Source organism: Chinchilla lanigera, unplaced genomic scaffold (assembly GCF_000276665.1).
Source record: "Chinchilla lanigera isolate Chin_1 unplaced genomic scaffold, ChiLan1.0 scaffold00028, whole genome shotgun sequence".
Classification (NCBI taxonomy): Eukaryota; Metazoa; Chordata; class Mammalia; order Rodentia; family Chinchillidae; genus Chinchilla; species Chinchilla lanigera.
This window is the reverse complement of record NW_004955429.1, coordinates 714,163-735,344: the sequence shown is the minus strand read 5'-3', so window position 1 is coordinate 735,344 and position 21,182 is coordinate 714,163. Positions and strand designations below refer to the sequence as shown.

At 43.7% G+C, this 21,182-nt stretch overlaps 1 protein-coding gene across 1 annotated transcript; it reads left to right on the top strand.

Annotated features, from left to right (window-relative positions):
* Positions 1-4,059: 4,059 nt before the first annotated feature.
* Akr1e2 (aldo-keto reductase family 1, member E2) lies at positions 4,060-20,502 on the top strand. The gene is made up of 10 exons (XM_005386865.1): positions 4,060-4,167; positions 6,457-6,624; positions 8,766-8,882; positions 9,746-9,823; positions 11,470-11,592; positions 14,337-14,434; positions 16,904-16,976; positions 17,547-17,630; positions 19,112-19,194; positions 19,824-20,502. The coding sequence occupies exons 1-10, from the start codon at positions 4,129-4,131 to the stop codon at positions 19,864-19,866; spliced, it is 906 nt and encodes a 301-aa protein (XP_005386922.1). The 5' UTR covers positions 4,060-4,128; the 3' UTR covers positions 19,867-20,502.
* Positions 20,503-21,182: the final 680 nt, after the last annotated feature.

Below are 21,182 nucleotides of genomic sequence, written 5' to 3'. Positions count from 1 at the left end.
AAAAAAAAAAAAAAAAAAACCAGAAGGACATACTTAGATTACTATTGAAGACTGAACAAGTCAAAGATCAAGACTGGTGGTTGTGTGCAATGTTACATGATTCCGTACTTAACCTTGTCTTCATTGGCTCAGCAAAGTGATCTTGCATTCTCTTTTCTGAGCATTTTTCCTTTTTGTTCATCTTAAATAGCTGGCTTATAAAGAATCTAATGATCTCTATAGCTGTTCACTGCATGTCTTAGTTACTTTTCTCTCACTGTTGAGACAAAATACTCAACATTCAAAATTAAGGAAGGAAAGACTTACAGAGCTACAGTTTGTGAGGTTTCAGTCCATAATCAGCTGGCTTCAAGACAGGGTAGCATGGCTGAGGGCCAACCATTCAAATCAGAAGAAGACAGTAAAAGCAGCAAGAGCAAAAAGAAGAAAGAGCAAGGCTCTTCTCCTCTCTTATATTGTAAGCAGCCTATACCCCCTAGGGCAGGTGTATCACCATCTTTGTGCCCTCCTCTTGCACAGGATGAGGTTGTTTATAAAATGAGGACCCTGGACCCCTACTGAGTCACTTAGTTAAATGTCTAAAGTTCTCAAGTTGACACAATGTATCAACCATTACAATCCACCCCTTGTCAATTTGGCAACCAGACGCATTTCTTCAAACTAGACTCCAGCTACAAAGACATACTCATTCTTATAATTTCACAACTTGAACATTATAACACAGACTTAACAATCCTTAAGAATCAGTACTAAGTCTATCAACATTATATTACATTAGAACCATAACATTTCACCCCTGGCCCCTGCAAAGACTCATGCACATCCATTTATTCAAAAGGCTTTTAGTCTATCTCTAAGAGTTGTCAAATTTCTAACAGTTTCAGCATCGCTGAAAACTCTGAGTCCAAAATCTCCTCTGAGATGTATGGCAAACTCTTAGTTTCAAGCCCTTGTACAAGTGAAAAGTTAGACACTTCTACCATTTAACAGCACAAAATAAACATTTTCATTCCAAAAGTTACATATGGGAATACAAAGGATTAGAACAAAAGCAAATCCAAAATCCAGCAGGGCAAACACTAAGCCCTGTAGTTTCCTACCCAGCATCTGAAGCAATCTGTGGCAAATTGTGAGCTCCAAAGGGCTTGCATGACTCCACCCCTGTGGCCCTTCTGGTGGTTGTAACTCCCACAGTTTCTCTCTTAGGCATGCTTTGCTCCTTCTTGCAGCTTTCCTTATATGATCCATGTTCCTGGCTTTTCCAAACTTCTGAGGTCTCTGCTATACCTTCAGCTTTATAGTCACAACTTCACACACTGCCCTCTCAGGGGCACAGTGTCTGGCCTCCCAGACCTTCTGAAATCAGGTTGGAAGCCTTCTTAACCTCATAACTCTTGCATTTTGCATGCGTCTAAAACCAGTGCCATGTGCATGATGCCAACTAGAGCAGTAGCCAAGCTCTCCTCTCTCTTGGGTATAAGGGTTGAGTGCCTGGATCATTGGGCACTGTGAATCCAACTCTAAGAAACAAATTTTCTATGCTGCTGCCATTCTGGAACCTAGTGAATTTGCCACCATTTTGGAACATGGTGCTCTGCTGCTTTCTTCTCAAAGCAAAGTCTTTCATTTTTGCAGTTTTGAGGTGGTAGAAACTGGAGACTTGCTGCTGCTTGTGATGCCCTCAGGCCATCTTTTATATTCTCCTGTTCCTTGTCAGCAATCAAGATCTCAGCTCTATCTTTGTAGTGCACAGTTTTACTAAAGTTTCTTTTCTGGCCAAACTCACCATGTTTTAAATCATCCTGCTTGGCTCTTTGCTCTTGATTCTCAACATAAATCTGACCAAAAGCCCCCAACAATAGCCATGCCACTGCCCCAACATTAGACAGCCTTGAAATTTCTTCTGCCAGTTTAATTAGTCTGCCACCCTTAATCTCTGTCTCAGGTAGAGTCTCTGGGCACAAGCAAAATGCAGATAAACTTTCTGCCAAGCCATAACACACATCATCTGGAGCCCACCACCCAATGCAGTCCTTCTTTCCAGCAGAAACCTTCTGAGCCTGGTCATTACCAGCAGGTTTTTTATCAGTCTTCTGTTCTTCTGAGATCTAACCAGAATCTTCCATGTAGAACACCTGAAGGCATTCCAGCTGTGCTTTTTCAGGCCATACTTGTGAACCTTTCCAAACTCTTCCTACAAGCCGTTCCCAAAGCCTCTTGAACCATACGGTCAGGTACAGTCACAGCAATGACCCGACTCCTGGTACAAAATTCTGTTTTAATTACTTTTCTTTCATTGCTGAGACGAAATACATGACACCCAAAATTAAAGAGGGAAAGATTTATTTAGCTCAAAGTTTGTGGAGTTTTCAGACCATAATCAGCTGGCTCCAAGGCAGAGTGGCATGGTAGATGTGAAGAGCAGAAGACAGCAAAAGCAGCAAAGGCAAAAAGAGGAAAGAGGCAAACCTCTTTTCCTCCCTTATATTGTAAGCAGGCTACCACCCCATAGGGCAGGTGCAGCATTCACACTGTCTCCATGCCCTCCTCTTGCACAGGATGAGGATGTTTATAAAGTGAGGCTCCTGACCCCCTGCTCAGTTGCTTAGTTAAACTTCTAAAGTTCTCAAATTGACACAATGTATCAACCATTACATTGCTTAAGACAGCTGCAAAGTCCAAGCCATCAAAGTCTGCTCATGCAGGACAAGAGTTTATTTTGGCTTAGATGACTCTAACTGGCAATCTTCGGTGAAACCTTTGCGGAGGATAAGTTGCTTGGCTGTATGGGAGGAAAGTCAGTTAACCTTTCATGCCATGATTTTTTCATTCTGCTTCTTGCCTTCTATTCAAACAGAATTATTTAAAACATTTTCCTGAGTTACTGGTGTTATTTATTAAAACAACTGACTTACAGCAATAATTAAAAGGCTCAATGTTGTGCTGTAAATGTGTGTGAAAACCTGAGTCTGTCAAAATGGGCTTGGCATAGTTACCACCAGCAATCAGGGCTCCACCTTGGTTTGTTTCAAGCTTCACAGGTGCTAGCATTTCTGCTGTCTCAGCCCCCTGCTTTTTCTTAGTGTGCATCTCTGCCTAGTGGCAATTCAGCCAAGTCTCACCTATTGTTTCTACAGTTCTGTTCCTCTTCATAACTTTAAAAATCAGATGTGCCCTCTTTTGTCTGAAAAGCATCTATCTCCCAAGACCTGGAACTGCTGAGGTAACGGTGCACAGACAGGCAGGGACAACCACATGGGCTGCAGTAGAGGGCTTTGGGGGACATCTTTGATCTAAAACATAGCACCACGGTCCTTCTCAGTTTCTGGAGTTCGAAGTAGTCCTGAGAGCCCCACTGTCTGAGAGCACCCGAACACAGCTGAGTTTTCCTTCAGGTTTTTCCTGCCTGAGGTTGCAGTGCTAGGACTGACCACCAGGGGGCAGCTGTGCCCAATGTACTCAGTGGAACAACTGGAGTAGGTTAGAGCTCGCTCAGGTGCAGTTGGAGATTTACCCTAAGACCCAGGTGTCGTAGAGGTGGATACCGAATCCCACACTGTCTGCTAGAAGTAGTGAAACTGAGAAGCTGAAAGGGAGTTATATAACTAGGATTGTAAAGCTAAGCTACTTTTTCCTGTTCCTCCCTTTAAGTTGAAGCGCTTCTGTGTGTTCAAGGGGAGCTGACTAGCTGCCCTCTAAACTTGGCCAAATTGTGAGTAAACTAATTTGTCCGTTGTTAATGTCTTTCTTGCACTCTTGATGGCACTAGGGAAGTGAATCTAGATAGTAAGGTTCTAGATTCACGCCTCGGCCAGGGCAGATTAATGGTGTCTCCTATCCCAAACTGTGGACCTCAGCCATTTTGCTGGGAGACTGCTAGAGTCACCAGATAAATCAGGAGCGAGAAGATGCACCCTGAAGCGCAGGTAGTCATGGCTACAGGAACCTGGCAACAGTGCCAGCCGGCCAATCGGAGAAACTACAGCCACTTTGCCCGCTAGCGTCACTAGCCAATAGGAGAAGCCACGCTCTAGCCAATCAGGGATCGCGGGGGAGGGGGAGCCCTCGGGTTAACAGAGGCGCGGGGGTTCCTCGGGCGAGAGCGCGGCGCGAGGGCAGCGGGGAGCCATGGCTGCGATTCCGCCGATCGGCCTGGGCACCTGGAAGGTGCGGTGGGGCCCGGGGGGATGGCGGCCGCCTTTTCCGCCGCGAGCGGCTCAGGACGAGGGGCGCGGGGCAGACCCGGGGTTGCGAGTGGAGAGAGAGGAGCGAGGGCGCTCTGACCATCGGCCCTCGCCTGCGAACGCGGCTGTGCGACCTCCAGCCGCTGCGCGCGGGGCGGGCGGCCGGATCTGCGGGCCGCGAAGGGGCGTAGCGGGGGCCTCTGTGGGAAGACGCGCGCGACCCTAGGTGTCCGACCCCGCGGGGATCGGCCGGGTCCGCGTGGTGGAGAAGGCCGCGGCCGGCCGGCAGGGGGCGCTGCGAGGCCCAGCCGGCTGGAGGGTGGCGGCCTCCGAGTCCATCAGCCCGAAGCGCGGCCGCTCAGATGGAAAAGGGGCGCTGCCCACCCGAGAGGAACCGGGACCTGAGTTTCTTCCTTCTCTGGGATCGCGGCAGATGGACCCGCTGCCTAGGAGCCGAAGCAGTTCGGCCTCCTCTTGGCTTTGAACTTTGTAATTCCTGCCAGTGACTTGAGACACAGCACTAAGCAGAAAGCCTTTCAGATGCGCTCTTACAGAACAAGAACCTGAGTCCTTGATAAAAAGATGTCCGTGTGCGGGGTCACTGTAAGAGTTACTGGCTGAGCCAGAATTTGAATATTCGACCTCTGCTGGTCCGAATGTTTTAAACAATATATATCCTGTCTGCTTGCAGAGGCCGAGGGTGTTGTGTTGTTGGGGTTGGTTCTGAGCTCTTAGCCCGGAGCATGCGTTTGACAGCCGTCCCGTAAGCACTGGATAAATGGAACTGACTTCAGGATTGTGCTGGTTTTGTAGAGTGACTTGGGAGCTGTCTGGCTTTTTCTGTCGTCTGAAAGCTGGTGTTCAATGGGGATTATTTTTTCTTGATCATTTTGCAGAACTCTGCTATGGTGCCCCGCCCCCCGGATTGCTTCATTTCCTTCACTACAGCATGTTTAAACTTTACCTCTTTTTGAGTTAAATTTTTGTCAGAATTTTTTTCCTATTTCATGTCATCTTTCCAAATTGTCAGATACGGTTTTTGGTAATGGATTCTTTTGCGTCACTTATCACTTCCTGCTTTTCATGCTTGTCAGTTTATTTTAGAAAATTGGTTTTCTCCTGAACGCCCTTGCCAGAAATGCATCTGGTTTGTTAAGGTTTTTTAAAAATAGTTTTTCCCTTTGCTTTGTTTTCTTCTTCACTTGTTGCATTCTTATTTTTATTTTATCTTTATATCCTAAGGTATGTAATATACCGTATATAATACACTTGATATATTAGCTTTAAGCAACTTTGAATCTATGGCTTGTTAAGCGAACGTAATTACACTGATGAACTTCATAGTGTTGCTGAGAAACTGAGGTGAAAAAATACATTTTGAGCTAAAAGCCCTTGAAAACGCCTTAGCTCACTGACTTTGTGAGTGTTCTGCCTTCCCTGCCCCTCAATGTAGCCCCTTCTCTTGCTAGAGCCCAGTGTCCTGTGACTGGTTCCTCTTTTCTGAACTTCTGTATTGCTTCTAGCATTTAAAATACGCATTTGACTTTTAGCATATGCTCCTTTGTGCAAATGCACACCTATTTACCGTACAAATGGACTGTGTCTCTGAGGGTACTGATGTCTTTTTTTTGCAACTTTATTCATAATTGCTAAAACTTGGAAGCAGCCAAGATGTCCCTTTTTTTCTTACTACGTGTTTGCAGTATGTAGTGATCACATGTGTCATGGGGAGTTCATACATAACTCATACATACATCTTAATTCCTTTTACTTCCCCTTCCTCCCCTCCTTTCCCCCTTCCTTCATCTCTTGGTCCCTTCTCATTTTCAAAAGATCTATCTCCTTATTTCTATTATCTTATATTTTGCTCTTTAATGTAATTCAGGTTTCTCATATTGAGAAACCGTGTGATGCATTTGACTTTACATATCTGATTTATTTCACTTAACATTATGCTGGACGGGTCTTGGAGCTCTTTGTTCCTCAGTTGGTATTCTTTTTAAGTTGATTTAATCCTTTCCTTTGCTCATTCCGGAAGCTCAGAATAGCTAGCTCAGTTCTCCACAGAATCCCTGTAGATTTTCCCAACTAAGTGAAGGAGCTGGACTTCAGGTTGTCAATAAATTCTGACCGACATTTCTTCATTTTAGGACTGGTCGATACCAATTCATTGACATCAGTTGTTATGTATTCCTGAATTCCACATTCTCGCGTGCACAGGGTTGGGTTTCCTGACCCTAGAAGAAACGCTCCTGTCTTGTTGCTTTTGCAGGCCTCTCCAGGAGAAGTGACTAATGCAGTGAAGGTGGCCATCGATGCGGGGTACCGGCACTTCGACTGTGCGTACTTCTACAAGAATGAGAGTGAGGTAGGAGAAGGAATCCAGTGCAAGATCAACGAGGGTGTTGTGAAACGAGAGGAGCTGTTCATTGTCAGTAAGGTAGGGCTGCTGTGAGGGCTGCAGGGTCTCAGCTGCTTTGGGCTTGGGCAGTGGGAGAACGGCAGTAAACTACCATGGAGGATTTTCCAGTTTCCTAATGAGAGCTTTTGACTTTGTTTTGTACTTCAGCCAGAGCCAAGGAGAATTTTCATAGCTTCTTGTTAAGTTATACTGTGTGTAGCTTTATTTGTTTTATACCACATATTTGATTGTTCAGGTAAGGGTGTGTAGGGCTCTCTTATGTAATACATTCCTTTTTTAAAATTTCATACTAGTTATACAGAATAATGGGTTTATTTTGGTATATTTGTACATGCATAAAAAATTAACAATACATTCTTAAAACTTGATGGAGTGGTGGATGGGCACTTTGGGTACAGTGGTGAATAGGACATCTGAACACTCATGAGCATAGAAATTCCCAACCTCAGAATCACGTGGGGTGATTTTCATTAAAATGAAAGGTCCGTGTGCCGTCTAGGCCTACTGAATAAGAAACTGGCAGTGGTACAGTGTACAGGTAAATGTGTCAGGCTGGTGTTAAAAGTGGAGCAGATTAAACACAGGCACAAGGCATGATCCGGCACTGCAGGTGCAGGGATCTGTAAGAAGTTTGGTGCTCTTGGAACATACACATGGGAGGACTGCAAATGACAAAGGCTCAGGGGTAGAGAGGGGCCAGGTCATTACAGTCTTGTCGTGTCACTTAAGGAGCTTTTATTGTTACCTGGAGACAAAGGAAAACCTGTAGGTTTTTAAGTCGGGCAGTTTGTATTACATGTAAGTGAGACAGCATTGTGTGTGGGATGTCGGAGTAGGTGGGGCAGTGGCAGGAGACGTTAGCACGGTAGTGGGGCGGAGATGCAGGCCTAGACTGTCACAGTGAAGAGGGGCAGGGAGGAGGCAATGGGTGTGAATGATAGTTAGGAGGTGAACCCTGTGGAAAATACAAGAGCTAGATTAAGCTAATGGAAATGAAAGAATCCCTTTACTGTTAAACTTAAGGCAACATTCTTTGAGCAGGAGACAGTGGGTTCCAGTTCTGTCATTCCACATCCGTGAGTATTAATTGCTGGACAGCTCAGGTCACAGTTTAATCATTTGTAAAATGAGAATTTGGTAATCTGAATACTTTCCAGTCCTAAAATTCCATAATTGCAAGAACCAGTGTTGGTTCTATAGTGGATTTGCCTGTTTCACTTGAAGGTAATTAATTTTTACCGTTCATCATTGCTCTTGAGGCTAGAGCAATCCTTGGGGTGTGCTTGGCCGAGGAAAGAGAATTTCTTCCAGACACTCACATACAGTAGGGAGGTGGATAACTGGAAATTTCTAGGTCTTACCCTGCAAGCAGAAAACAAGTTACTTCTGAGTGGATCATAGCCAGCAGTGGATGTGTGCTCATTAGTTTGGGAAAAGTTATAAAAATAAGTAAATCACTTATACTCACCACCTAGAGATAACTATTGTTAGTTTTTGTCTTTTATTTTTGTTAATTCACTATACTTGTCATTTGTTTTCATGTTACTTCCATTTGTCTTACTAAGTTTTGTTTTTACTTGCTGTGATAAAACCCTCAGGTTAGCTTCTGCCACTGTTAATAGAGCATGGAAAAAATCAGGAGAAAATTACTGATAAATTTGTCTACTTATCTAAGACTATAGAAGGAATATCTAATCAAATATAAAGCACTGTGTGTTAACTACCTGTGTCAGCTTGAATGGTTATGAGGCTTTAGTAATAGAACCTTGAACATAACGTATATGAGTTGGAAAAACAATATAGACATTCTTCCGATTGTTACTCATATCCTTTTGCCTGAAAACAGTGTTTTCCTTTGTCTTTTTTTGGTCCTGGCAGATCCAAATAACAATCAGCTGTACCACTGAATATATTTTAGTGTCTTAAACTTCCCTTGAGTAGGACTCAGGCAGAGGGAGCCCTGCTACGGAGGCCTGTATGGACCTTTTGGGAAGATAAAGTCACTACTTACCCTCAGGATCTGTCTTTTATTTGTTGTTATGTGATCTTAGATTTTTGGTCTTCCAGGTAGTAGCTTGTGAGTCCAAATAGTAGATGCTGTGTGAGCTCTGGCATGTGGCTGTGGCGCTGTGTGACAGTGTCTCCCTTCTCCTCCGCAGCTGTGGTGCACTTTCCACCAGAAGTCCTTGGTGAGGACAGCATGCAGCCAGAGTCTGAAAGCCTTGAAGTTGGATTACTTGGACCTCTACCTCATTCACTGGCCCATGGGTTTCAAGGTACTGCTTAGCCGGTAGTTAGGTTTTTGTGACGGCTTAAATAAATGTCAGTATGGGAGATGGCTTTAAAGCAAAACGGTTAGTAGCCACTTCTGTTCATCATGGACTAAATTATGGAACAGGTGCTTCATCTCTCTGAGCCCCCACACTCTGCTTTTGAGTACATCATGTATCTACCTCCAATAAATCCTTCTCATGTCCCTTTAAAGATATAGAGTGAGGGATCAGGCTGGAACATTGGACAATCTAAATGATTAGGTGTTGGCAAATGAATTTGTGTTTTCTGCCATTTGCTCTGTAACATGCTAGGTGGTAGGACTGTGCCTGGATGAGGCAGGTGGATTGCACATTAATACTTGCAACTCTTCTGAGTGATGATTTTAGATTTTTTACCCCCTCATGATAGCTTTCTTTGCCCTCCACACCTTGTAGACTCTTGTATCTCACTTCACTGTCTCTCATCTTCTTAGAGTTCTAAGAAAAGAAGAGAAGGTCCTAATGACGGAGTTGAGAGAAGGCTGAATGTGCTCATAGGAAGTCCCCTTACTCTCGTTCTGTACCTGAAATTATTAAACTTTTTCAACAATTAGGGATACTTCATGAATGTCCTTTCTAGCCTTTTGAGAAGTGGACAACAAGCTTCAAGGCTGGTGGAGTCAGCTCACCCGATCCTGGGTCTTACAAAAGTGGAGGCTGAGGTTTAAAGAAAGGAAGTTGCATGTCCAGACTGGTGTAACTTAGTGACCGGGCAAGGCTTAGATACAGATCTCCTGGGAGCTGTGTTCCCCATCTATCCAGAGTCTTCCCAGCAGGGATGACCACAAGCTCCAGTAAACTGTTCGGTTTTGTTTTGCTTCTCACAGCCTGGAAAAGACGACATGCCTTTGGATCACAGTGGCATGGTTATACCCAGTAACACAGACTTCCTGGACACGTGGGAGGTAAGCCGAGCCGCACCATCTGGCATCTTTGTTAGTGGATCTGCAAAGCGGAAGCTGTGTGAGACCTTGAGTTTCTTGTGTCCAAAGACACAGAGACTGAGACTCAAGGTTTGCTGGGTGAATTAAGAATGAGTGCTTGGAAAATTCAGAGACTTCCAATGACTTTCTTGCTACCTTTAACTTAGAATGGTATATTGCCCTAAAGCATTTTGACAATATGTATTTCCTTTTTTTCCTCAAATTTTTAAATTAAATATTATCATATTTATTTCAGAAAATGCAATTGAGAATAAAGAAGAAAATCTAAAGCTCCATGTTGCCATTATCCAGTGGCAACTGCTATTAATACTTTATACTCCCTTTTAGTTCTGTCTGAAGCATTTCAGAGCCCTAATGTTGGCAGCATGACAAAGTTAGCAGAGATGGTGGGAGAAGCCCAGAGGACCAGTTAGCAAGCAGCAAGCCTGTATCAGGGGCTGAGCTGAAAAATGCTGAGGGCTTGAAATGAACTGCTGACCTGGAACATCAGGGAAGGGATGGGTTTGAGTCTTGTGGAAGTTAACCATGGGCTTGTAGAGGACCAGGGCAGCAAGAGTCCCTGAGAATGTGGGTTCTAGCACAGCTCGCCCAGTGTGCATGATCTTACTGACCAGCATGGCAGGCGGAATAGTGTGCTTGAGACCTGGAAAGAAAGCAGATTCAAACTTATAATTGTAACAGGCTTAAATTTGGGAGATGAGATCTGTAACCACTGGAGTAAGGATGGTGGATATGGTTATGTGCATGCCTCTGGTCATCCAGAAGACAGACAAGAGAGACCACAGACAGGGAGAGACCCTGTGACTACACGCCACCATCCCTCCCTCACATGAAGACTGGCCTTGTATCTGAGGTGTCAGGAGCTTCAGCCCTTTCTAAAACACTAGGCTGCTCCTCCTGAAAGCCTTCTGTTAAGGTTTTCGTGTTATGAGTAGGATTCTAGTGATTGTTACAGAAGCGGGGCAGCCGTGTCTGTACATTCACCCATTGGTCACTGGCCTCAGGACTACTCAGTACTTACTCCTGAAGACTGACCCTGTCTCTTTCTGAAGCCAGGGTCCCAGCTAGCATGCTAGTTAAAGGTTAAAGTTCTGTCCTCAAAGTCCATGAAATTTTAAGTGATAAAATGGGATAGGAGAATGATGATACATCATTTTGCTTAAGATGAGAATTCTGTAAGTGGATTGAAAGTTGAGCAAGTGAAATAAATAGTGACATAATTGTTAGACAGCATATCAACAAATATCCAGAATAAAAACAATGGATTAAAATGTGCTGAATGTTTGCTAGATTCCAGCTGTAACTCTTTTTCATCTGTCATGTAACCATAAAACAACAACACTGCAAGGTTGACAGTATTGTCCTTTTGCAGATGAGAAAACGGGGGCTTAACGAGTCCTGTAACTTGCTCAGTGTCCTGCAGCTATTAGGAGATGGAACGAGGATGAGAGCTTGAGTGCAGAAAAGGTTTTGAAGCTCCAAGTCAAACATTTTAAAAGTACTGGGTGGATCCAGTTTTAGGCCACCGAGCAGCGTCGCTGAGGGACATGGCTTGTCAGTGGAATAGACAGACTGTTACATCTAGCAGTGTTTTTGTTCTCCTTTAGGCCATGGAGGACCTGGTGAGTGAAGGGCTGGTGAAGGCCATTGGAGTTTCAAACTTCAACCATGAACAACTTGAGAGGCTTTTGAATAAGCAGAATTTGAGGATCAAGCCAATCACTAACCAGGTGAGCTAGTGGGAGTGTCAGAGGGTTGAATCAGTGTACTTGACGCCTAACTGTGATTTCCATGTGGCTGTACTGGAAGTGGGAGGATAAGTGTTGTGTGAAACAGCTTTTCTTTAGTGGCCGTCAACATTGTAACTGGGTAGAGCAAGTAGGCAAGTGATGAGGTGAGCCAGCAAGTGACCTTCCTTACAGTCTGTATAGTTAGTGCCCTTGGCGAAGTGGGGTTTGACCGAGAGCTTGCTTCTCCACGTGGAGTTATGAGCAGGTCACCAGCTATATTCCGAAGGGCCTGGGGCCTGCTCTTGGGCCAGCCCTTCCGCCCGCCTCTTCCAGCGTGTGCAGACTGGCAATAGGAAGGGGATAAATGACTGAATGCCTTCACCCCAGGCTTGCAGACTGCCTAAATAGGGGTTCACACTTCTTTTTCTTTCTTTTTTTTTAATGCAGAGAAAAGGCTAGTGAGGAAAAGACTGTCACATTTGCTAGTCTGATCGGTTAGTTTCAGATGTCAAAAGGCCATATTTTAATAATTAGACTTTTTGTTAAAGTACAACATATGTAGACAGAAGTGTACATGTGTGAGAATGGAGCTTGATGAATTCCTATAAACTGAGCATAGCTCTGTCTCCAGCATCCAGATCAGGAAAGCAGTGCGTGACCAGTGCCCTAGCAGCAGCCGGCCATGCCCCTCTCCAGTCAGCACCCCTGGCCCTGCCAAGGTAGCCGTGGTTCTGATGCCCAGTAGCATACCCGCCCAGTAGAATACCTGCCTATGTTTATAAATAAAACAGGAATGCATCATCAGCTCTTATGTTTGAGCTCTTTCACATAATAAAGTGTTATATTCATCCAGAGTGCATGGGAGTGCAGATCATGCCTTCTTATTTCTCTGTGGTATTCAACTATGTTAGTATATAACAGTTTGCTTATCCATTTATTGTTAGTGGGTACAATATGTAAGGGTGGGCCCTTGGGTACTTTCCAATTTGAGATTATTCAGAAAAGAGCCTAAATTAGTGTTTTTGCTTTTTTTCAATAAATAAGCTTTTGAAAAATGTGTTGAACAATTTAAAAATTGTGGTGTAAGTTTTCAGTAGATACAGAAAAATGTATTAGTCAAAAAGAGCATAGCTTGACAAGTTTTCATAAAAATGAACATACTCTAATTCTCAGCAATCAAAGGAGTAACAAGTATCCTCAGCATTCTAGAAGCTCCCAACATCCTGTCTTAGTCAACATCACGAAGAGCAACCACTAACCTGACTTCTGACCTACTTCGGTTTAGCCTTTTTAAAAATCCTGTATGCATAGAAAGTGTTTATTTGCATAGTATCTCTTTTTGTCTCAGGATTTTTTCATGAACAGCACTTTGAAAATCTAGGAGTGGGCGTTACCTAGGGGAAGGAGACAGGTTAGAGGGGTCTGTTTCCTGAGGTCGGGTGTGGACACCCAAGAGCACAGGACATGAAGGCTGCAGAAGGGCTGGCTTTTCTTGTGTTGGCTTTCCTGGCAGCTTATCCTGCTGGCTTTAGCATGATCCTGAGAGCAATCTAGTTGTCTTTAATTCTCTCTGAAGGAGCATTTATTGGAAATCAAGTGTTTATAAACTGAAATTGTATGTGAGAATTTAGAGAGTATGGAGGAGAGGTAGTCTTGCTTCCAGCTTTCTTAAAAAGTTCATTGATGTCACCTGTAGTATATTTGTTACATATAACTCCCTAGTGTCACAGACTCATTCAGCAGGTATTTGCTAAGTACCCTCTCTAGAGAGAGGCCGTTCCTGTGTTGGTGACGTGGTCAGGGTTTGCAAGGGAATAGAATGAATACAGGACACATAATTGATAGGATTATTTTACAGTATTTACCCAAAAGATCAAATGCAGAGGAGTGCAAGAGATCTGTTCACTTTAGAGACCCCATGAATTCCACTGAGGGCCTGGATCCCATGGCAGTGTCCTGCACAAGTCCAGGCAGAGGCCTAGAGCCCACCGCAATGCCCTCCATAAGTCTGTATCAAGTATCTGCACAGGGAGGACCCAAAGACCAGTGATGGAAGCTAGAAAGTCTATGCCCGAGGGGTGAAGGATCTGTGCCAGCAGGCTGAGGGAGCTGCATGGAAGCCGGGAAGTGACCTTCAAGGCGAAGACCAGAGCTCCTCCAAAGAGAATCACAGCCATCCTCCATGACAGCAAGGACCTAAGCTCCTCCTCTAACAAGAACAGCTGAGTTTGTATCAGGAAAATCGACGCTGACTCAGTTCAGCTGGACATTCCCACTTAAATGAACTACTAGTTAATCTACCACAGTTAGGATATATATCCATGAACAAAACAGATTCGGACAAAAACCCCTGTGTTCATGAAATTTAAATCCTGGTGACAACAGACAAAATAAGGTGACAGGTAATTATATCTTCTGGAAAACAAAAGACAGGAGGGAGGTGCAAGCTATGGAGTGTTTAGGCTTTTCCCTGAGTGATCAAGGAAGGCCTTGCATGACAGATGATGTTGGAGCACACAGACAGCTTGGGTGTCAGTGAGACTATAGATTCATAGACCTTCACAGCACCCAGTGTTTGAAGATGGCAGAATCCAGCATCCTCACTTGCAAATGAAAGTACCCAGGCCTCAGTGATCCCTGGAGCTGGTCTGTGACATCCAAGACACTGTTGCAGATCTCTTCTAGGTCTTTCCCAGCATGCTATTTGTCTGAATTTTTATGGCACTTTATGATTCTATTTATAGATTGAGTGCCACCCATATCTTTCTCAGAAGAGACTGATCAGTTTTTGCCAAGCCAGAGGTGTGTCTGTGACTGCTTACTGTCCTCTTGGTGGCTCAAGGTAAAGATGTATCAGTAGCTGTTAGCTGGGGTACTATCATTAAGTAGATGCCAACTTCCCAATTCCTTTGAGAAATTGCAGGCACTCCATCCAGAAAGTGTAGACAGGGTGTGGGGTGACTGCAAAGGGCTTTTTGTACCTCTCAGTCACTCCGCTAAAGGTGGGGAGTTGGTGCAGAAGCCAGAGTCACTTTGGCAGGCAGTGCCTTTTAAGGGACGTGTAGCCTACGTGAAGTGACCCTGCTATGGCTTCTGTCTAGATGTCCCCCAAAAGCCTCATGCAGTCATGGGGTGGGCTTTTAGAGTTTGTGACTGATCCATGATCCAATGCTGGGATTATGGGTGTGAGTGCTACTCCCACGCCTGGACAGATAGTTTGCATATGTAAGGGAGAAAAAGAGGCTGCTTGCAGCTGTTCCTCCCTTTTGCTCCTGTTGCTTTTTCCATCTTTTGCCATGAAAGATAGTGAACGATTGCCCTCTGCCATGTGCCTTTGGAGCCAGCTGAGTATGGACTGAAACCTCCACAGACTATGAGCTAAATAAATCTTTCCTTCCTTAATTCTGGGTGTCAGGTATTTTGTCTCAGCAATAAGAGAAAAGTAACCAAGACAGATGCCTTTTCTGAGTTCCCCACTAGTACAGCAGTCAGTTACCCAGGATATATCCTAGATCTCTTGGTTTCCGGCTAATGCAAATCTCACATGTTCTCTTTCCCTGCAACTCAGATTTGTACCGTACACCTTCCATCATCGGAGGAGCCATCACTCACTTAGCCGCCTAAGCCAGGAACTCGGAAATCATTCCTTTCTCACCCTCATCTGAAATCTCATTCAGCACAAAGATTTGTTGATTTTTGTGCCAAGAGAACTGACAATCTGCCTTTCAATCTTTACTGTCACTGTCTCCATCTTAGTGAAGCAAGGCTTTCCTCAGCTTCTGAGAGGGGCCCTTTAATGCCATCCAGTGAATTGTTCACATGGCAGGTGAAGGGAGTGTTTCCATAGGATCATGTTGTTTTCCAGCTCAAAAATTCTTTATGTTGTGCCTGTTTTGTGAGATGCAGCTGAGCCAATCTGTCTCTGCCCCAGGCTTTATTTCTCCTTCCTGCTAACCTTCAGTGCTCAACCCTGTGAAGCTCCTGTATTCTCTTATATAGAGTATTTCTAGCCTCTGTGCCTTTGTGTAATACTGTTCTTTATTCTGGAAAATCTATTAAGGTTCATCTCAGCATTACCACCTCCAGAAAGCCCTCCTGACCCTATTATTTGTATTTGGATATAGTTCTTGTCACAGTATATTGTCACTTTTTCTTTTCACTCTCTCCCACTAATTAAAGCTACTTGACTGCAAGTGCTATTATTATCTTAGGTATTCTTCTGAAGAGTCAGTTTTAAATGTAAAGGAAATCTTAAAACTTATGCTTCTGATACTATATAAGGATGAATCTGGGAAGCACAGCCTATTCCCAGAGTTAGAAAATTATGAAACTTATCGAGCCTTAACATTCCAGTGCCAGCTACAAGATAAATGTAACTTGACCAGGATGTATCATGTTGTTTTGCTTGCTTTCAAGTTTTCCAGACTTATCACATCAAGGACAGTTCAACTCAGATTTAGATAATGATTTATTTTTCCTGTTCATTATAACCTATACCACCTTATTATATGATAGTAACCCCAATTAACTTGCTTAAGATAAATTCTGCTTAGCAGTATATGATATGTGTAACCAACTGTACCATATCTTGTTATCTGCCTTTTGTACTTCCTTCTAACAACCTATATAAGTGATTGTGAAACCCCAAGGTGGGGCTGATGATTTGGAACTGAGATTCCCATCAGTCCACTACCCTAATAAAGCTAAATGCCTTCCAAAGTTCCTCAGTATCATATCTTCCCTCTGGCCTGATCCTAAGTTCCACAACACTTCTATTTCCAGTCCGTAGCTTCATACCTGTGATATATTAGGAGCCTAGGAAAGGCTGAAATCATATTAACTTTTCTTCATGTTTTCCATATGAAACGAGGTGTATTTGGACTCAGTTGCAACTAGAGAAATCACAAAAGTCTGGTTCACAATTCATAGGTGAGCTTGGGTGTAAGAGGGCCTCTAATATAGTGAGTGGGGAATCAGCAAAGGGAAGGTCACAGCTGAAATCCTGGGTCTATGGCAAGAAAATATGTGGGCTGTCTTTCTGGACACTTTGACACCTACAACTAGCTCAGTGCTTGAAACCTGATCTCTAAGTTACTTTGCTCATTGTTGAGGCAAAAAACCTGGCATTCACACCTTCATCCTAGCGTCCTTAATCCTAACATTGTATGATGAATTAATCACATACTCCAGATGTAGTCATCTCCGAAAAAGCGCCCCCCACCTATGACTGCTTGAGGTTTTGAGGGGACATCTAGACATAAGCATTACTGACAGATTTTCTGGCTCATTGCCCTCTTGTGTGTCTTTCCAGTAAGGGGGTTGACTTGATGGATGACCCTGTGATCCAGAGGATTGCAGAGAAGCATGGCAAGACTCCTGCACAGGTACTGGTCAGAGCTGCCCTGTGCTGCCAGCGTCCTCTCCATGTCCTCTCCTTTTTGAGTCCTTGAGGCTCATCAGGCTCTATACAGGCATTAGCTCCCCTGAATGAGTTAGTAACTCATCAGAACTTCCTAGTATGGAGCAGTGGGCTGGTTGCTTCCATATCCCCTTCATCTAGTCCATGTGCTCCTGCCTCCTTGCCTCTCAGGATGCAGGACAAGCTCTTGGGCATACCCTGTGGCCCCAGCAGCTCTGTGGACAGCTAGTGTGGAAGGGTACAGATAAAGCCTCCATTATAATTCTTTTATTTAATGCCCAGTTTATTTGGGAGATTGGACACATGTTAAGAAATTCTAATTAAGGTGTGGTCAGGTCTGCCGACTTTCTCCTTGGGCCAGGGGCAGTCATTACCAATATGCTGGTAGATCTGTGTGCCAATCTGATCTCTAAAGGACTTCAGTATGAAAGAGACATTTGGAGTTTTATTACAGTTGTTAGGAAAATGACTTAGATTTGACTTCATGTGATTTTCCTTCATGTAATACAGACTTATTTTTTTCTTTCTCCTACAGATTTTGATTCGATTTCATATCCAGAGGAATGTAATTGTGATTCCCAAATCTGTCACCCCACACCGGATTCAAAAGAATATCCAGGCAGGTGTTTTTCTTTTACATTATAGCATTTTAGAACATGTGTGTTATAGTTGATACATTGTGTCAACTTGGGGAGTCTAGAGGTTTGGCTAAGTGACTCAGCAGGAAGCCAGGGTGCTTACTTTGTATACATCCTGAGCCTGTGGAAGAGGAGGGCATGGAGATTATGTGAGAGCTATGCCCCTTAGGTGGGGGTAGCCTGTTTACAAAGTAAGGCAGAGAAAGAAGCTGCTTGCCGCCATTTCCCCTTTTGCTCTTGTTGCTTTGTTACCTTCTGCCTCGGAGCCAGCCAAGTATGGACTGAAACCTCCACAAACTGTAAGCTGAATAAACCTTTCCTTCCTTCATTTTGGACATTGGGTATTTTGTCTCAGCAATGAGAGAAAAGTAACCAAGACAATGTGTTAACTGGAGAAAGAAGCAGTCACAGGAGTTCTGTGACCTGGACTCAGCCTGGGTCCGTTCCTCTGTGTTATGTTGGTCAACCTTCCACACATTGATTCTTGCATCTCAAGGACACTCTCTTCTCCAGTACTTGGCATCTTCTCCTTTCAGCCCAAGATGGGGAAAGAGGGAGGAGGCCAAGGATACCAGTGGCTTGTCCTTAGGGCAGAGGATTGCATCACAAGTGCTGGCCAGTGCCTGCTCCTCTGTCTCAGAGCACCCACTGAGTATGGCTGCCCCACAGCTGTTCCAACCTTAGCTTCAGGGACTTTTCTAGAACAGGTGACTTTTCTCCCTTCATTCAAACTACTATCCTGTCCGTCCACTAGTCAAAATTCCTATTTACCCCGTGTACCTGATTTCTCCTGGCTTCAGAGTCTCTGTCTTATGGAGCATAGGTGTTAGGGTCCCATGGCTCTCTTACCCCCTATAGGGCACATTAGAATCACTTGATAATCCCTTCCTTCCCTTTTCTGATTCAGCCCCTCCCCAGAGGTGGTGATACTCATTATGAAATGCAATTACTGTGGAAGTGGGTCTTTATTCTTGAAAATATTAGGGGGACAAAGGATAGGAAGGGGTTAGAATACTATTTTAAAATGAACAAAATGTGATTACTTGGAAAATGTTTCTGTGATATAGATGGTGCTAGAGCTCAAGGTTTTAGGGACCGAGTGACTTCCTAGTTGGTGGGATGTGTGGGACAGTGGTTTGTCTTTGGTGGGAAAAGGTGGGTCAGTGAAAAAAGTTCTTTGCTGTCTTTTAGCTCTCCTCATGTGCTCTTTACTCCCGTAAAATAAAAGCAGTAGATACTCCATCTGTCCAAGATTTCTTAAATGTAAACAAGCTAGGCCAGTACCAGTCAAATCATCACATTAAAGTGCCTTTGGGGAACCTACACTATAACTCACAGGAAGTCATGTGTCCAATGTAGAATTTCTTTTATGTCTTTATGTCCTTTGCCATTTTAGTATATGCTGTAGATAATGTATGTGAATTAAGCTATATTTCTTATTTATATTTTATTTTGATTCCAGGTATTTGATTTTGAATTAACAGAGCAAGATATGAATGACATCCTCAGTCTAGATAAAAATCTCCGATTGACCACATTCCCCATGTAAGTGTGACTCCCTTACTATCTTTATAGATGGAGTGATATACTGTGTACCCTTGACTTACAAACTTAATTCCTTCCTGAAGTCTAGTTGTAACTCAAGCTGTCAGTCAAAGGCTCAGGCTCCTCCACACAGCCTTCAAAGTCTCTCTCCTATATACAGGCAGATCTCAGTGTCCTTAGAGAGACCCTGGCCCAGGATTTGTCAGTTAACCCCATACAGGCAAGGATGTTGTAGTGTTCCTTCCAGAACATTTTGAGGGTTAAATCTGTGTCTGAGACCATCTGGCAGCACAAGCAGCCAGCATTTGGGGCATAACTTGAGACTTTGGTTGTAAGATAAAACTAAAATTCCAGTCATAACCCAAGTTGTTCCTGCATCACCCAAGTCATAACTGACGGGGCTACTGTACTGTGTAGATTAGATGATCAGTTTCTGAAAACGTATTTACAGTATACATTTTAGGGTGACTATACCTTCTTATCATAATTCTTGTTGGAAAATGTTCCACTGAATGACATCAAGGACTAATTTATACATTGTGGGATTAAAATACGTTAGCTGTATCACTTAAAATGTTTGTTTTAAAATATAATAATTCCTGTTTTCTGTTTGTTTTTCTGCTTTTCAGAACTAAAAATCACAAAGACTATCCTTTCCACATTGAATACTGAAGAAGGCTTCCCTCTTCCTCATTTCTACTCAGCCAAGACTGTTGCTTATGGCAGCTCACCTCTGCAAAGGCTCTGCAGTCCCTGTGCTAGGGGTGGGAGCAGGTAGATGGGAGCAGGTAGATAGGTGGCTTCCTGGCTGAAATGGTTGCCCAGTTCTCTGCAAGACACCAAGAACTGAGGGTCTGCTAAATGACAGAAAGAGAGAAGCACCCTGAGGGTCATCGTCACTATTCAGGGGATCCATATAAATGTTAAGGATCTATCAAGCACACAGTGCAGTATCATTTCTAAGTACCAGTACATGTAGCCTGTACCAAAAAAAAAAAAAAAAGATGACTCACTACTTAAATTTACCTCCATATTTTAAGAAAACATTGATGAAACAGTTAAACAATATGTAAGAATTGAGAGAAGAGACAGTTAATTTCATTCTGTTAACATAGCTTCCACAGGATGCAGCCATGGCCAGTCTTGTTTCACCTCTACTTTCCTCTGTATCTGCCACTAGCCCCCTGGATGATTTTAAAGCCAGATCTTTATCTGCACACATCAAAAGGAAAACAGTAAATCTGGTACGCCGTGTCAGTCAAAATAGTAGTCTGTTTACTTATTAAAATCTGAAATTTAATTTTGAAATACTATTTTTAAATTAAGTCTTTTGGTAAGTTCAGTTATACCCATTAAAATCCCAAGTTGTTGAGGATAGTGATATGCAATGTAACAACTGCTGTTGATTTGTATTAATTTGTCTTGAGACCATGTATCACTTTGAATGTTCTTGCTTTGATTTGTTTATGTTCGTGATACTGGTATGCTGCTACTGTTCTATTTTTTTCTTTGTTTGTTTCTCATGTACTACTCTCTTTAAAATAAAAAATAAAAAAATAAAATCCCAGGTTGATGAAGAAACACGGCTCCCTCCAGTGGAGAGCCTGTTCAGACTCACCGCATGCAGAAGAGGCCCAGAGCCCTGTTCTGTTCTGAGGGACTGAGGTAGGCGGGCAGATGTGGCCTGGTGGGCTTCGTGCTGCTCTGCGCCGTCCCCACCCAAGTTAGGCCACAGTCTCAGCCGACCTCAGTTTCCTTCCACATCTCCAAGGATGCAACTGCTGTTTATTCACTGATCTTTGCTCCTGTCCAAGGGAGTCAGGCAGAAGGAAAACTGTCTGCCCCGTGGGATGCCCACCGTGCTCGCAGTGATCACTCCTCATCCCACGTTCCCAGGTTAGTCATTGTATGAGCCTGTTGGAGTTCTTGCCCCATCTGGAACAAGGCTCTAGGAAGACACAGAGGCCAGTAGCTAAATGAGACTGGTT

What these genes read in the sequence shown, in the direction of transcription:
- Akr1e2 (XM_005386865.1), top strand. Translation starts at nt 4,129, where the DNA reads ATGGCTGCGATTCCGCCGATCGGCCTGGGCACCTGGAAG. An exon ending in ACTTCCTGGACACGTGGGAG is followed by an intron (nt 9,824 to 11,469) that starts GTAAGCCGAGCC and finishes GTTCTCCTTTAG; the next exon opens with GCCATGGAGGACCTGGTGAG. An exon ending in GGATTCAAAAGAATATCCAG is followed by an intron (nt 17,631 to 19,111) that starts GCAGGTGTTTTT and finishes TTTTGATTCCAG; the next exon opens with GTATTTGATTTTGAATTAAC.